At 33.5% G+C, this 16,838-nt stretch overlaps 2 protein-coding genes across 3 annotated transcripts; one reads left to right on the top strand and one right to left on the bottom strand.

The window, feature by feature from the left end:
- Positions 1–2,526: 2,526 nt before the first annotated feature.
- Positions 2,527–4,092, top strand: LOC142618465 (uncharacterized). The gene has a single exon (XM_075791405.1). It carries the CDS (start codon positions 2,677–2,679, stop codon positions 3,871–3,873), a length of 1,197 nt encoding a protein of 398 aa, XP_075647520.1. The 5' UTR covers positions 2,527–2,676; the 3' UTR covers positions 3,874–4,092.
- Positions 4,093–7,181: 3,089 nt separating this feature from the next.
- Positions 7,182–14,317, bottom strand: LOC142621192 (purple acid phosphatase 15). 2 transcript variants are annotated; one of them, XR_012841723.1, is made up of 7 exons: positions 13,911–14,317; positions 11,615–11,806; positions 10,396–10,729; positions 10,017–10,234; positions 9,143–9,333; positions 8,184–8,476; positions 7,182–7,571 (listed from the first exon to the last, which is right to left on the bottom strand). XR_012841723.1 is itself a non-coding variant. In XM_075794509.1 (7 exons), exons 1-7 carry the CDS (start codon positions 14,167–14,169, stop codon positions 7,425–7,427), a joined length of 1,626 nt encoding a protein of 541 aa, XP_075650624.1. In that variant the 5' UTR covers positions 14,170–14,317; the 3' UTR covers positions 7,182–7,424. The 2 variants fall into 2 exon arrangements, 1 of the variants encoding a protein (XP_075650624.1); XM_075794509.1 differs by having other exon boundaries at positions 8,184–8,468.
- Between the last annotated feature and the right edge of the window lie 2,521 nt (positions 14,318–16,838).

Below are 16,838 nucleotides of genomic sequence, written 5' to 3'. Positions count from 1 at the left end.
CTTCACAAGAGATAGGGAGTAGGACCATGGTTGTCAAAATCTCGATCTGAATCCTACGATTTTACGATCGCACCTGCCTAAAATGATCTTAATCTTTGAAGGATCTTTGCGATCGTTCAGGATCTTTGCGATTGTTCAGGATCGGTAGGATTGTATGCTTCTAACGATTCCAAACGACCTTAGTTTCTTGTAATCTTCTTTAACTTGATAAAAGGCTCAATTGGACTAAAATGAAAAATAAAATCTCAATAGACCAAGTTTTTCCACTCTAATGTAAAGAGAGTGTCAGTTAAACCCAAATAAAAAAATATTCTAATAGAGTGTCACATTTTGAGATTTTTGGCTTCTTTAAATGATACTTACAAATAGATTTAGTGATATATGGTAATTATATCAATGAATATATAATTTATGTGATTATTTAACATACCAATGTGTATTTTTGTTTTTTTCTTAAATAATGTAGAATCTTAAAATCTATGATCTGATTCTACAATTCTATTTACCTCTTACGATCTTACATAAAATCTCGATTTTGACAACTTTAACCGGACTCTTAATTACAGAGAGTGATCGTATACTGTTGAGGTTCCTGTCTCGCTGGGTTACATGATTGCACTAGGACTGGGGCTATATTTATTGACCTCATTTTGGTAGCCTTGTTATTGTGATTGATGGACCAACGGTCTTAACCTACCAGGTTATAGGCTGTTTGTAGTGTGGACATCTTTAGGGGTGAGCCATGACAGCCTTATGACAAGGTTTGGCTGGTGACGACACCAAAATTTTATCGTGGGTGGCTATATGATGATTAAAATTCTTTTACACATTTTCGTTAATTTGGAATAATTTATTTAATTTTTTAGTGAAAGTGAGATAAAATATATTTATACTTAAAAAAAAAAAAAACAAAAAGTATATAAAAAAAAGAAATTTTAAAAAATTATACATAAAAACTAAAAGTTAAGCTTTATAAGTTCTAGCTAAACAAATATGTATATTTATGTTTATCTATAACAATATTTAAAAATAATAATAATTTATAAACATGGTTCAACATGCAGAATTTATTAACCAATAGATATAACAAAAAGGGTCATGGACTCCGGTTTAACCGATAAAGTTTTATATAAAAAACAAAAAAAAAAACAAGTATCTATGAAACTTCATAAATATGTAGAAAGATTGAGAAAAATACTATACACTTTTTTTTTCTATCTTTATTAATTAATTATCTTGTTGTCGGTTAATAAGTAGTGATTATGACAAAGGAAACCACATTATTTTCCTTAAAAAGATTTGGACCATTTTGCATATGAGTGGTCGAGACAAAAAAACAGATAGATGATAGATGATGGATGAAAATGATAGAAGCTTTAAAAAGAAAGAAGTAAGAACCAAAAAGAACAAAAGAAGACAAATGTGAGGCCAACTAGGGTCAATTGAACTTTTTTTTGTTCTTTCATTTGATGGGTAATTGCACACTTTATAAACTTCCCTTTTTTTTAGATTGGAATAACTGGGTTTCAGGTAGTTTAATTAGTAATATCTATATTAGATAATTACATCCATAGCACATTATATCACTTTTATATTGACTTATCAATTTTTCTCTACCACTCATAACTAATAGCATTAGAATTATGATTTATCACTTTTTCATAGCTTATCACTTTTTCTCCACCACTCGTAACCAATCGCACTAGATTTGTATAGTGGTATAAAAGGTACGGTTGTGGTTTTTTTAAAATATCAAATATAGCCACAAATAAAGGGAAGAAGTAGAGGCACAAATATATTCCCATACAAAAGACTCGTTCCATTTTCCAAACTCTAAACCCTGATTTTCCTATAATTATTTCTCAACTTATTTCCTTTCTCTTTCATTCCTTTAACAAAAGAGAAAGTCACACATAGACATAAAGCTTTTGATTAGAAAACAAAACAAAAAAGCATACAGATGCAGATCATCACACAAACAACAAAAGGGAGAAAGTTCTTATTTACAGAATACAGATCTGCACTGCATCAATTTTTTTACTTTAGGTATCTCTTTTCTCTCTCTCTATCTTTTTGACTCTCATTTATTAAATTGCACCTTTGTCTATCTCATTGTGATACCAACCATTCTTTTACAGTTATACCAAATTTAAAGCAATTAAAGTCTGCGCCAAAAATCAGATCTGACCCTCACTTTCATCAAAATTTTAAAAATAAAATTCTCCATCTATCACATTCACAAAAAATTCTTAGTTATTCTCAGAGTACGAAAAAATAGTGTTCTTTCTTTTCACATTCATAGTCGACCCTACTATAAATTTAATGAGCAAATTCTATCATAAATGCGAGAGGAAGAAGCACCATTCTCTGTATTTCGAAGAATTTTTAGATACTCTCAGAACACGGATAGAGAAATAGTATTTCTTTTTTTCACATTCATGAAAAACCCTATTATAAATTTAATGAACAAATCTTACTATAAATAGTGAGAGGAAGAGTAACATTTTCTATATTTTAGAAATACCTCAGAATTACACGACATTCGCGTTAACATTCACGTTCACACTCACACAACGTAGCGTAAGCAAAGGAATCCTATGTTTTTATATTGCTATTGCTATTGCTATTTGCTAAAATTTTGAGATCCATATTTTTCCATGTGTGGTGTGGTATAATATGGAAGGAGGTGAAAGAGATCACAGTGATAGGAGGAGGAGGAGACTTACATTGTGGGATCAGATGTCTGCCGTAGAAGGCGCCGTGAACCGAGAATCCAGTACCGGATTGACTCTCAGCGACATTCTGTCCACAACGGATAAGCAACCTTCTTCGGCGGCGGAGCCTCAGGCTCAGATTCGGCACAGTAATCGGACCCTACTGGATGTGATCCGAGAGCAGGATCCGAATGCTGCGAGGTCGGCGTACAAGGGGCTCAATATCAATACGAGTAATTTCAGAGATAAGAAATCGTGGAAAACCTTCAAAGACAAGCTCCGTTTGAAGCGTGCCGGGGCTGCTTGGACCTCCTCCGTTCCTATCCCCGCCTCCGATATCCCTATCCAACAGCAGGGTTCGCTTTCTCGCCGTAACTCGGTCCGATTCCGTAGCTCGGCCGAGTTGACTCAGTCCTCCGAAGATTTGTCCAGACAACCACCGCCGCAGATCTCGCGCCGGAACTCCACTCGGTACAGTCCCGGAGACCTGATTCCCGCCGAGTCAACTCAGTTCCCGGACTCCGTGCCTCCGAGTTTCGTACCGCAAACCACGCGCCACAACTCCACGCGGTTCGTCGGCACCCCGCACCACAGGAACACCGAAATCTCCTCCTCCTCCTCTTCCTCCTCCTCCTCCGGCGACGACGACGAAGAAGAAGAAGGAGACTACGAAATCGCGCCTCACACGCCGACGCGGCGGCTGTCGGTGGTGCTAGCGGAGGAGAGAGCGTTATCGGCGAGAGAAGCGGTGGCGGCGCAGGAAGCGGCGGAGAGGGAGAGGCAAGAACAGCTCAACACTTCCTCGACGACGACGACGGCGACGGCGGAGCCGCCGGTGAGAATGTCGTTGATGGATTTGATGGATTACAACATGGACGACGACGAGGAAGAGGAGGAGGAGGAAGCGGAGAGAGAGGAGAACGAGAAGGAGAGAAACGAAGGGAAAGGAAAGGAAGAAGAAGCGGAAGAAGAGAACGGAAGCGGAAGCAAAAGAGGAGGAGAGTACAAGTGCTGCGTGTGCATGGTAAGGCACAAAGGCTCGGCTTTTATACCCTGCGGACACACGTTTTGCAGGCTGTGTTCGAGGGAGCTTATGGTGAGTAGAGGCAATTGCCCTCTCTGCAACCGTTTCATCTTGGAAATCCTTGACATTTTTTAATTTCCCCAAATTGTATCATTGCATTGTTGTTTTAATTTTATATATTTTTTGTTTTTAGAATTGGTTCATTAATTACAATGACAAAAAAAGAGTGAGGTTTGGTTTTCATATGTGATAAATATGATCTCTGGTTCCAAATTCCATGTTTAGTGATTATCATCTCTTTGTAAATGCATTTTGTTCTTGGATATATAGAACTTCCCTCTCTTCCAAAATTTTTTTTTTTTTGGGTGAAATGAGACCAAAGTTTGCATTTTGAAGCAATTGCAGCGAAGAATTGATCTGAAACAAAGCACTTCGTTTATGGGCATTGTAGCAATGATAAAAGCTTATTTTGATCATGAATTTTTTGAATATCTTTTTAGAATTACAATCACTATTCAATTGTAAGCTACAACCTATAAGCTTATTTCTAGTTTTTTTATTTTTTATTATTATTATTATTTTTTATTTATGATGCTTATTCTTGTTGATTAATGATGATATGTCCTTGAATTTGGCGTTGTGTTTTTTAGTAATAATTTGCTGGATTTGTTCAACCAGGAACAATTCTGGAATATTTTGTCATTAACAGAAACAATAAGAAGGATTGATGATTATTTTATTTTATTAAGTCAGGGGAGTCCGTGTTTGCCCTGTTCCCTCTTCAGGGCAGAAATTGAGGTCAGGTGGAGGTGTTTTGTCATGATTAATTTGGTTTCAAATGTACAGCTGTTGAGAATGATTAAAGACGCGTTTGATAATGTTATTTCTATTTTTTGAGAATAGTGTGTGAAAATATTTTAATATTGTTTAAATACTGAAAACTATTGTCTAAACAACAGTATTAAACATGTCTTGAAAGAGAAAGCAAAATAAGTGTTTTGTGAGGAATGGTAGTAAAATATGTAAAAAATAAATAAATTACAAATTAACATGTATAAAAAAAAAAAAAAAAAGATGAAATTCTATATATATATATTTCAGGGCAAAAAACTAAACACAGGACAGAACAAGAAAGGGAGATTCAGGTAGAGTAGGGCCAATCACATTTTTGTCTTTCCCAAGTTTGTCAGCTCTAATTTTGATGTGCAAATGAATGGATTAACAATTCGCAAAGGTAAAAAAAGAATGGATAACAAGTTTCAACATGTTCCCATAAATAGCTTCATCCCTATGAATATAGATGAAAATTTTGACTTTGATATTGCAAACGGATGGATTCACCGGTTTCCACGTGTTCCCACAACAATAATGGAAAAGAAAGAGGTAGTGTTAGGCTGCGTTTAGTTGGCTGTAAAATATTTTTCGAGTATAAAATAATTTCAGGTGAAAATATTTTCTGGAAAGGAAAATATTTTTAGGTGTTTGGTGGCATTTTAAAAAATACTTTGGAAAATATTTTCAAGTGTTTGGTAACATTCTGAAAATGCAAATTTTTTACTGATTTCTCATATTTTCTCAACAATTTTCTCACATTCCAAACAAATTTTATAATAGAACGTTACAATCCATCAACTTCTAAACAAAAAAAAATCAAATAAAACACCATGGCCAAATCATTCGGTCAAACTAAGAGAGGGAGGTGAGACAGGGAGGAGGAAGAGTGAGATCGATGGGTAACCGATCTCGCCGGCGCGATCACGCGCGTCGATCTCGCCCCACTCGAGCTCGACGGCATGAGATCGCGCCTCGATCTCGCCCGACACGAGCTCGATGGCAGGCCTTTGGGTTGAGAACGACGTGATCTTGGCTTCACCGGTGTGATCTGACCGATTCGGCGATCTCCCTCTAGCTCTCTCTCTCTCTCTCTCTCTCTCTTTTCTGGTGTGGGTCTCTCCCTCTCCTTCTCTGTTTTCCAACGGAAAACTCTATTTGAAGGTAAAATAGACATGAAAAATATTTTACGGGTGGGGAGGGTTTATTTTACTGTCAATGGTTTTGATTTTCCGTTTGACCAAAATTTCAAGTGTTGTCAAACACCCGCAAATGCTGAAAACATTTTCTGAAAGTTATTTACCGTCAAAACAAACGCAGCCTTAAACCACAAATATGGGATACCACAAAAATTGTCATTACTACTAAATTATCGCTTGAACTCCAAAAGTAAGAGAGCTTAATGACCAATAAACATTTCATGTTATTACCCCTTTTTCCAATTTCCAATTTGGTATGATAATCTACAGAACAGAAGGTTGCTATTATATATGTTGAAGGAGGAAAAAAAAAAATTATAGGCATTAACCCTAAATCTTGTCTCAAAAAAGTATCTTGATTTTTGAGACAATTTGTACGAGAGGTTGCTTAGTGACAAAGGCACATTTGGTATTTGGTATAATAGCTAAGGGACGTAGGCTGCTTTTCTTATATGTTATAGGCATTTTAGTCTTAAACCTCGTCTAAGAACCATTATAGGCACATTGGTCCTAATCAAAGAACGAAGATTCGCTAAAAACATAAAAAAATTAAATAATTTATTGGTGACATAGCTATTGATCTTTAATTTTCTAAAAATTTTGCAAGTATGAAAAATATAAGAAGAAGATTTCATCCAATGGTAGATTTTGTCAAAATTTATCTCTAATAAAAAGATATTGAGTAAAGTTGTAATTTAAACTTTGTCCAATTTATAATATATAGTGGACCTCGTAATATTTTGCCACATAAGTTTTTAAGACCTCACAATTTTATTCATCATTATTTTAATAGCTTTGTCATATCAATATCTAAAAAAATCTATAATATTTTTTTTTAATTGAATTTAAATTTCATTCTATATTGAAACCCTTAATTAGAATCTCATCACATGATTGTTTTTAATGGTAGAATATATAGTTACATACATAAACACAATCATAGTAAATGTCTAATAGTAACTATCTTAATTATCAAACTTCTGGTGAATTGCACAAGTTACCCACTAGTAAAACTAAAAACCTTAATCCCAACCAATTGGGATCAAATTAAGTCTTCAATCAACATTCTTCTTCCCCTTTCTTTCCTCCTCTGGCCCTACAATATGGTGACCATTTGGACATTGACATTATAGTTAAAGCAATGTAGTAAACTACATCTTTCAATTGACTTGACAAAGATTCTTAAAAACAAAAGGCTTGTAAAAGACCAAGAGTCTTGTAGCGCATGTTCACTTTTATTATGGAACTAGGATTTGAATCATTCATTCACCATTATTTTAACTATAAAATTATAAATAAATAAATAAAGTTACTTGTAAAAGGGGGCAAGCCGGCCACAGACAAGATACCACCCCATCCTATACTTTTTTATTCATCAATTTCCATTACTTCTTGATTCTTGCATTATATACTCAAACAATAACCATTTGGAGACTAACATATAGTTACAGTTTAAAACAACACCTTGTAATTTGTTTACTATTTAATATTTACAATACAGAAATTCAGTAAGCATTTTTTCAAGTAAATTGTATAAGGGGAAGGCCTTGCCACCCCATCGTATACTTGTTTATCTGTCTATTCCCATTACTTCTTGGCTCTTCCATTACCTGCATAAAGGGTTAGAGCATCAGAAGCTGGTTTTACCACGTTTGTTTAAGAGGCTGCAAACCAACATGCAGTTCTCTGTCGATGAACAGGGCACTTAGTAGGCTGCCTCACTATGTAGATTTGATCCCCAACTTTACTGTAAGAGTCCTGATTTCGGTACCATGTCCACAAGGCCCAAGTTTCATTTTTCACCTGCAAAACACATATTGAAAACTCTTTTGAGATGTACTTCTGCAGATTGCAGGTGACTCTACATATGCGATGAGGAGAGGAGGAGCTCGCACAATCTCCAAATCAATCTAAAGAAGTGTCTTTTACCCAAAAAAAAATCTAAAAAAATGTTGAGAATAGACAAATAATTTTAAAACACACACCCCAGCAAAAAATAAAGCAGTATTAAATTTCTATTTTGAATGCAAATATATTTACATCACTTTAGTTAGTAGTTACATTTACTTCATTTGTTTTCCAAATTCAAAATGGTTTTTTACCCCCAAGGCAAAAATATTAAATCACCATACATATACTAGAAGTGATCTTTATCTAAAAATTAGAGGTTCATATGCGCTACAGCCTACAAATAACTACCAGCAATAAAATGTAAAACTAACAATTTAACATCTTAGATCAAACTTAACATGTGAATAAGTGCCCCTTCTAAAATTCTGAACATAGATATCATGGGTTATTTGGTTGTATATCCTGTAATATAATATAAATTGTTAATATTTTTTTTTGTAAAATACAAAAATTACTGGGAAGCTTAGTGTGTGTGCGTGCAGGAGAGAGAGAGAGAGAGAGTACCTCTAGGATCCCATGGCCAAAGCTACTTTCTCTTAAGGCACTGTATTCAGGCTGCTGATCCCAACAGAACTTGCCAGCTGCTGGCCCAGATGTAAAGTTTGTAGCACAAAAGCCACCCATGTACTTGTCAGGAGTAGTTGATGGCTCTGGGCATTGTCCGGGAGCATCAGCATAATTAATTGCCATCTTTTCTCGATTACCCCCATCTCCAACTGTGATATATACTGGACCACAGGGATCTAATGTGTAATTATAAACTCGATTTGACCTTTCATAAGCATGGACCTGGAGATCTTTAAGCAAATAACATTCAGTGCACTAGAAATAATCTCTTTAGATAGAGGTGTGATTATCCCAATATAGTATGGGTAAGTTACAGATTACCACCCTATGGTTAAACCTATTATAGTTTATCTCTGTCTTTTCAAAAGTGCCACCAAACCTCCTTGAACTTTGGACTTAAGTTGAAATCATAAACTCACTAATACTTGGAAGAATTTGCCATGTACTCATCAGGAGTATTAGAATTATGTTGTTAAATGATTAAATTTACCATCTCCTAATAGCTTAAATTTTTGGGAGAATCGGTAATTTAACACTTGTTGCCGAGGTCTTGAGACATATGTAGAGGATCATGACCCAATGACAAAATGGTAATGCTAGGTCCAAAATTACTTAAAAGACAATAGGGTACCAAAAAGATATAAAGCCATCCCAACTGTTTTTCATGGTCCAGTTTAAAAATTAGTCTATTTCATCACCTACCTAGTAACACCAACATTACAAACTAGACATTTTTGGTTACCTCTAATCATTTATGGAAAAGTTCCATTCTAAAGGACATTGCTGTTATCCTTAGAAATCCTATTAATAATAATACTATCTGATCCACATGCATGACTAAACATAATTTTTATGTTTTAACTATATAATAAAAAAGTATAGCCATTGCCACTTACATGTCCATTAAAGACTATGTCAACACCATAAGAGTAAAGCAGCTCTTCCATTGCCACCCTCATACACTCCACCTCTCTATAATGAGCTTTATAGGAGCTGTACCAAGGTGGGTGCCAAGTGGCTACCAGCCATGGAGTTTTTGATCTGTCAACATTAGCCAAGTCTCTCTCTAGCCACTTGTATTGATCCCCTATCAAAAAACACGAAACCATAGTGAGAAGCTGCTCAAACTGAAAAAAAAAAGAAAAAGGTAGTAATGCAAAATGATTGCATTCTTCATATTGGAACAACAAATGTGAAAGTAAATAAAAAAACATGTAATTACAGTTACATCCTAAAACAGGAATAATTAAACAAATGGAAGAGGATTGCATTGCCAATAAAAATACGGATTTTACATATCCTTTTTGCTATAGGTTCTCCATTCTGTTTTACATAGCATTTAGATATAAGTTCACTTCTTTCTTTTTTCTCCCCCTTTTTCTTATATGCCAATTACAGTGATGATATCTGACATATGAGTTTCATGTCTTCAGTCTCAAAATATATTTGTTATATTTGTAGATGAAGATGAATTCAACATCATTATTTCATTTTATAACACCTAGATTTTAAAGTATAAACGTACACTGATTGCCACTAATAAAAAAGTTCTACTTTATAATACACCCACTCAATGGCAAAAGCCATATTAATGGCTGCCTGAGATTACACTATTTTGACCAATCCCACAATGTTTAGCTTTTAAAAAGCTCTCCATCCTTTTATATGTTCTTCATTGTTCTTTAGTTTCCTCAAGATCCATCTTTACCTTGACAATAGGGATGGATATACAAATACATCAAAGATCTTAAGGCAACAACATCCTAGTACCTGATTTATTGTATGCAATATAGGCCCCAAGCATGATAAAGTGTATCCCCCCTGCATCAAAAGAATAATAGAATTTGGATGAAGATCCACTTTCTTCAGATGGGAATGCAAAGCGAGAACTATAAGCTGCAAACGTCTGGCCTCTAGCTTGTTCTTCTATTTCATGGTTCCCTTCTACCACCATTATTGGAACTTTGGACACTATATTCTGCATAAACCTGTAAAGAAATGTTCAGTGACAGTGACATAAGTTTTTTTTTCTTTTTTTGGTAAGTGTGATAGTGACATAAGTAATAGAATTTATCAGAAAAGAGTTAACAGTATCCAATTCACATAATTAAAGGAGGGAAAAGGAAAAAAAAAAGTTTGGAGTTTTCACCTTCCCCAGTAATCCCAACGAGGCTGATACGTCTCATGTATGGGACTTTGTGGAAATGAGCAAGAATAACAGTCAGAGCCAGTTCCATTAGTCAGGTATAAATTAGCATAGGTAACATCACCGACCAACAGAACAAGATCGGGTTTATTACTAATCAAGTGACTAATGGTGGTAGTTGTATTGTAAGTAAGACCAAGATCTCCAACAACTGCTATTCTGTCTGGATAGTTTCTTGGGCCAGAAACTGGCATAGTCTTGAAGGAGTCAACTTTACTCCAGGCTTGTCTAGAGGGATCTCCACATCGATAATAGTATAGAGTGTTTGGGTTCAACCCTACGAGGACAGAACAGAATGAGGAAGCAAATTAAACACGCATGAAGAGTTCAAGAAGGTAAAAAAATTTGAGGTATAACATTCTAATAATCTGCTTCACCAAAACTATAAGATCTAGTTCAATGTCCCTGCAACAAATGCCAGGAATAACATTAAAGTCATTTTTCTGATCACTTACTGAAGAACGTAGAGTGATTGATTTTTTTAATGATTTTATAATGTTCAAATTATCCAGTCTTGGAACACCCCCCCCCCCCCCCAAAAAAAAAAAAAGAAAAGAAAAAGAAAGATAGGTTACATAATTTCTCTATGAACCCAACCCCAATTTAATAAGGATTAAGGCTTGGTTGAGTTGAGTTTGTGTCGTATAGGCATTAACTGAACAGGCAAGCAGACTGAAACTTCAGAATTGGTCAACAGAAAAGTCACACTTAGCTTATTTCTGAAAGAAATTATGAAGCATCAATTTATTAAAGATATGAACCGTAAAGATGTAGACATTTTTGTCACTAATCACATTTTGTAATATGTTCATAATAATTATGATACCGAATTTCAGTATTATATTTACACCATTATTTCATCTATTCTCTGAGGACAACGTCAATTTTATCCTCTTTATTTTGATCTAATAAGTTTCTATTCATATTTGTGCACACCCTAACAAATTTCATAGTTGACAAGAGAGCTACTCAAGGAAAACAATAATTTAATCAAAGATGAACACTAAAGTAACAAGTATTAATCTCCTGGTATGTGTCCTGTTGAACATTACCAAAAAAAAAAAAGCTTCCATCTCAATTAAGCAGCATTAATATGCTTTCAAATAAGTAATATTTCAAAATAAAAACCAAGTTAGTGAGTAACACTAAAGTGTATATATACCTGTGAGGCGAACATGATGAATAATTCCAGAAGTATAATTTTGGAGACCTTCAAAGGGATAGAGCTGATTGTAAACAAGAGAATTGCCTGTGGCTTCATGTGTTAATGGTTGTCTTATCTTCCCGTAACGAACTACACTCGCAACAGTTTTAGGGTCTAATGGCTTTATATTGTAACCAATTTGGGATTCACCTGCAAACTCCAACAATCAATTACTGTAATTAAGCAGCAACAAAACAAGATTGAAATTAAGGTAGCCACAATTTCCTAAGAATCAAATTGAAAAAATAAACTTCCACACTAAAAGATACCTTCTTCCATTTATGTGTAGATGGAAAAATATATAAATTTGTTTATTAAGGATCTGTTTAGATGCCACTTATTTTGCTAAAACTAAAAACTTATTACTGAAAGTACTGTAGATAAAGGTAAAATTTAGTTGAAATAGTACAGCGGAGCCCATGAATAGTACCAAAAGGTGCAGTGGGACCCATAAATAGTAGCAAAAATAAGCTGAATAATAAAATAATTTTAATTTTTTATTGGTATCCAAACAAACACTAAGTTTTACTACTTATCAAAAAGTAAATAAATTTATATAAAACTATTTCCATAGTTGATGATACTTACAGCCATTAGCCAATTATACACCCCTAAGCCTTTATTCATCAAAGAGAAATTGATAATAAAAAATAAATAAATAAAAAAAACAAAAGGAAAAAGAAAAAGAGAGAGGGTTTTCTAGTTAGTCACACTTGAAGCTTACAGGTTACAACCATATGAACCAATAAAGACTTTTATAAAATTCCATTCCTTTATTTCTTTTCTCTCTTTTTTTTTTTTTTTTTTTTCTCTGTTCTCCTAGCAACCAAAAAGAAAAAAAGAAAAAAAAAAAAAGATTCAATACTGAAAATTCTAGAGAATTGCCATCATAACACATCAAATCCAAGACAAGCATAGTCTTATATTGAATTTTACCATTTTTTGTCAACTTAAAATTTTAGAATAAATAACAGTATATTATAATTTTAGAGCAAGTGATCTTGAGTTTGAACACTGTCTTATGTCTTGAAAATGGGAGATTAGACCTTACATGACTTGAGGAGAGCAGATAATTTTGGAACAAATAATAATTTATTATGATATTAGAGCAGATAATTTTGAACTCAAAACACTATATCCCCGTCTTATGAAAAGGAGATTGGACCTCAAATGATGGAGGAAGTGTTAAGATAATAATTTATAATTACCAATGAGCTCTAGCTCAACTGGCTCCTTAATGCAGGAGCAAAACCAAAATTATTTTAGAATTTATATTTTCAGATTTTTGTATTTATCTTATAGGAAATTGGATAATTATAGACTTTTATTTGGATAGGGATTAGATTTGAGATTAGATAGGGATTAGTATTTGAGTTTAGTTAGGATTAGTTTTGTTATGTTGTTATCTTTATCTCTTTATTTTCCAGTTTTAGCTCTATATAAGGAACTAGTTTATTTGTATTTTTAGAATAGACGTGATTAATGAAAATTCAGATTGGATATTTTTCCAATTGTTAGGTGCGGTGCTGATTCCTAAGGGTCCTAATGCCTTAGGTGCTAGTTTCTAAGACTTTAGCTTGGTGCTGATTCCAAGCGACCTAAGTGCAGATTTTTAGGTATATCCTTTACTTTTTCTTGTTCTTTTATTTTTCTATTAATTTTCCTGCATCACTCCTCCTTCAATTATAATTTTTCTTGTTCTTTTATTTTTCTATTAATTTTCCTGCGTCACTCCTCCTTCAATTATAAATTTTAGGCGAAGGGTTCAAGATGTGTAACTTGCCATTTACCAACAAAAAAATTAATAATAATAACAATTTATCATTATATATAAGCTAAAATCTAAACTACACACTTTAAGTTTGAGTGAATTGTTTTTCTATCCCTAAAGTTTAATTTTTGTTATTTTTGTCTTGAAACTTCAACAATTCTTTCATTTTAGCTCATAAAACAAACACTATTCTAAAGACAATGGAAGGAAGCACCAATATGACAGAAATGTTAAAGCTAATCATAAAAATGACAAAAAATAAAACTTTAAGAACACCCATTAAAAAAGAAAAAAAATTAAGAACACCCATCAAAGAAAAACAAAATTTAAGGACAAAAATGAAGATTTATAATATTGCTTTTGGCAGTAAGATCAGAAAGAAAAATAGACAAAGCTGAAAAAACAAAGGTAAAGTGAGTAATGAATTGAAGGAGATTCGTTTGGATGAAAAACTATCGAAATGAGAGAAAGAGATAGAAATACCAGTGATCCATGAGATCCAGACAGAGTCGTAGTGTGCAGAGAGCGAGATTGAAATCTGTTCAGGCTCGAAGCCTTTGACTCGGCGCTTAACTCTGGGATCGGAGTCTGGCAAATCCACGGCGTTGCCACGCAAGCTTTCGTCGAACGGCACCGTCACAGGCTTGAACGGACCGTCCAGAGTCGACGGGATATTCACTCCGCCGCCGTCAACGAAAATGAACCCCGCAACCGCACAAAAAAGCCTCAGTGGGAAAATCATTTCAGTGTCAGTCAGTCAGTATTGGGGAATTCGAATTCCCAACACAACACGCACACAGTCACTGAGAAAGAAAGAAAGGACAAGAGAGTTTCGTGTAGAAGTTGGGTTTGGTTTTGTGATAAGTTTAGTAGCCGTTGGGATTGAGACATGGAAACTAAAAACCAGAGTTTCGGATTTGATGGAAATGGAATTAAAATTACCGAATTTAATGGCTGTGTCATTTTGTTCATTGTTTTAGAATTTGGCCCCACAGGCTCTTTACATTTTCTCAAAGAAGGAAAAGGGCCCACATTGCACGCAGATTTAAAAGAATATATGGGGCCTCGGTTTTGGCAGAAATACCGACAGATCACATCTTATGCAATTTCCTACTCTTTGTTTTTTTTTCGTCTTTAATCATTGAGTTTGGTGCCAAATCTTATCTTATCTTCCAAACTAATGCAAGCAAGTTTTATTAGAGAATTCACACTAAGGGTCCGTTTGGATAGAGCTTATTGTTGAAAACTGAAAACTGAAAATATTGTAGTAAAATCATTTTTAAATGTGTGAATAGTACCGTGGGACCCATTTAAAAAAAAAAAAAATCTGTAAAGTGAAGTTTGTGGGTTCCATGAACAGTACACGGGACCCACAAATGTGTTGAAAGTCAACAAAATGCGGCTACTGTTCATGCACAGTAACATGAACAGTAGCCTTGTCCCCTGTGAAACGCGTGCAGCAGAAGGGAAAAAAAAAAAAAAAAAAAACGCTGAACGCAGACGCCCCTTTTTTCATCCGTATCCAAACTCAGCCTAAATGTGTGAAAAGTGCTATGTTTTTATTTTAGCACCAAAACTTTGTAAAAATTAGAGTTTATTGGCTTTATGTGTACTGTACAAAGTTTTTTAGCTAAATGGAAAGAGATGCAAATTTTTGTATTGGTATTACCGAAATACAAGTAAAAAAAGAAAGAGAAATGGATGAGTTTCGGTATTGATACTGCTAAAATTCAAGAAAAAAGAGGAGAGGGAATGAGCAAGGGTTACTCCACCTAAGAACCAGTAGATTTATAAGGAAAATAAAGTCATTTATTCTAAAACTAGTAGATATTTCAAGTTTTCAAAGACAAAAACAAAAAATAAATACTTATTTTTTATATACTTTCAAAAAATTGATAGTTATGACAATGAGGATGGTGAATTCAAAGATTGAGCATATTTAAAGACATCAAAAGTGTCAATTAGCATAACTCGATAAAATTAAAAAATAAGTATTTTTTTTTTAATTTTTACTGTCATTTATCACACATGTATATGAAAGAAAGTTCAAACACCACTTCTTGAAAGGTTTTCGAATTAGCAACTATTAGGGTTGCATTCGAATATGAAAGGTTTTCCTACCCAGACCTAGTCAACTAAACTAACTAGCCCATGAAATGGAAGAACTCTGTGGATCGAATGAAATAACCGGATTCAACCGACTGGCAGAATTGGTTGAGTGCATAGTAGCTTCATACAAATGTGTAAAAGTTGCCAGTTGCAAAAAAAATTACATACTAAAAAATGAAGAGAATAAAAAATTCTCAAATAGTTTCAAAAAAGTGTTGATTTGAAATCATTATGAAAATAACATTGTTTTGTAAATTTTGTAGAAAGTTATTTATATCACACGCATTGTAATATGTGTGTAAGTTGAAAGTTGACAAAAGTACAGTATATATTGATTGGAGTTAACCTCGCTAAATTTTTTGTCATTAAATAAGGAACTGATATTTGAATCTTAGTTACACCAAAAACAAATTGGTATCTTCATTTAATGATAAAAAAAAAATCATCATGAAACACATGTCATAGTGACATAAAGAAAATCACTTTAAAAAACTATACATAAACTAATGAACTAATGGAACAAAGTTAACTCAAATGCATTAATAGTACCCATAATTAATAAAATCCCAATGAGGATGGTAAGATGACTTATGATTGTAGATTATCAAACAATTCAACTTGCACTAGAATCTTTTATGGACAAAGTTTAACTACAAAATTGATTGTAACCTAAGGTTACAATTTTACTCAATAAAAAAAATTATTACTTATTTTCATGTTCTTTATGCTCTTAATATACATTTCAAATTTTGTGTCTATCGGATATTATTTACTATATGATCTATAAACTTATATTTTATGCCAAATTTTAAACTACAAAAATTTGCAATTTGAACAATTTATCTATGACATAGCTATTGATATTTAATTTTCAAGAAATTTTGCAAGCATGAAGAATATAAAAAAAAAGACGTCATCCAATGGTGAATTTGTCAAAATTCACTTCCAATAAAAAGATATTGAGTAAGGTTGTAGCCTAAGGCTACAATTAATTTTGTAGCTAAATATTGTCCAACTTTTATTAGTGCGTTTGGGGTAGGATCTAAATTTTATACTTTATCTTTTTGAAATTACTTGATATATCATAAATTATCATTGTCACAAGTTGGAACACATCATTACTGCGGATGATTTTTCACTTTATTATTAATTTTTTTTAAAAAAGAATCTTATGGTTTTTTTATTTAACTTATTACAATCCAATTTGAAAGACTATCTTATCAATCCTACCTAAGACCTCAATTTAAAAACCATGCTAATACTGCATATCTAATTAGAAAAAACTTAAGGTTTAAAATTGTG

The sequence above is a fragment of the Castanea sativa genome, chromosome 12 (assembly GCF_040712315.1).
Source record: "Castanea sativa cultivar Marrone di Chiusa Pesio chromosome 12, ASM4071231v1".
In the NCBI taxonomy this organism is placed as follows: domain Eukaryota; kingdom Viridiplantae; phylum Streptophyta; class Magnoliopsida; order Fagales; family Fagaceae; genus Castanea; species Castanea sativa.
This window is presented reverse-complemented; position numbering and strand designations above follow the sequence as displayed.

Coding starts and splice junctions, on each gene's coding strand:
- LOC142618465 (XM_075791405.1), top strand. CDS start 2,677: ATGGAAGGAGGTGAAAGAGATCACAGTGATAGGAGGAGGAGGAGACTT.
- LOC142621192 (XM_075794509.1), bottom strand. CDS start 14,169: ATGATTTTCCCACTGAGGCTTTTTTGTGCGGTTGCGGGGTTCATTTTC. Junction 10,235..10,395: donor CGTTGGGATTACTGGGGAAG/GTGAAAACTCCA, acceptor ATTTCTTTACAG/GTTTATGCAGAATATAGTGT. Junction 7,572..8,183: donor TTGGCCATGGGATCCTAGAG/GTACTCTCTCTC, acceptor TGTGTTTTGCAG/GTGAAAAATGAAACTTGGGC.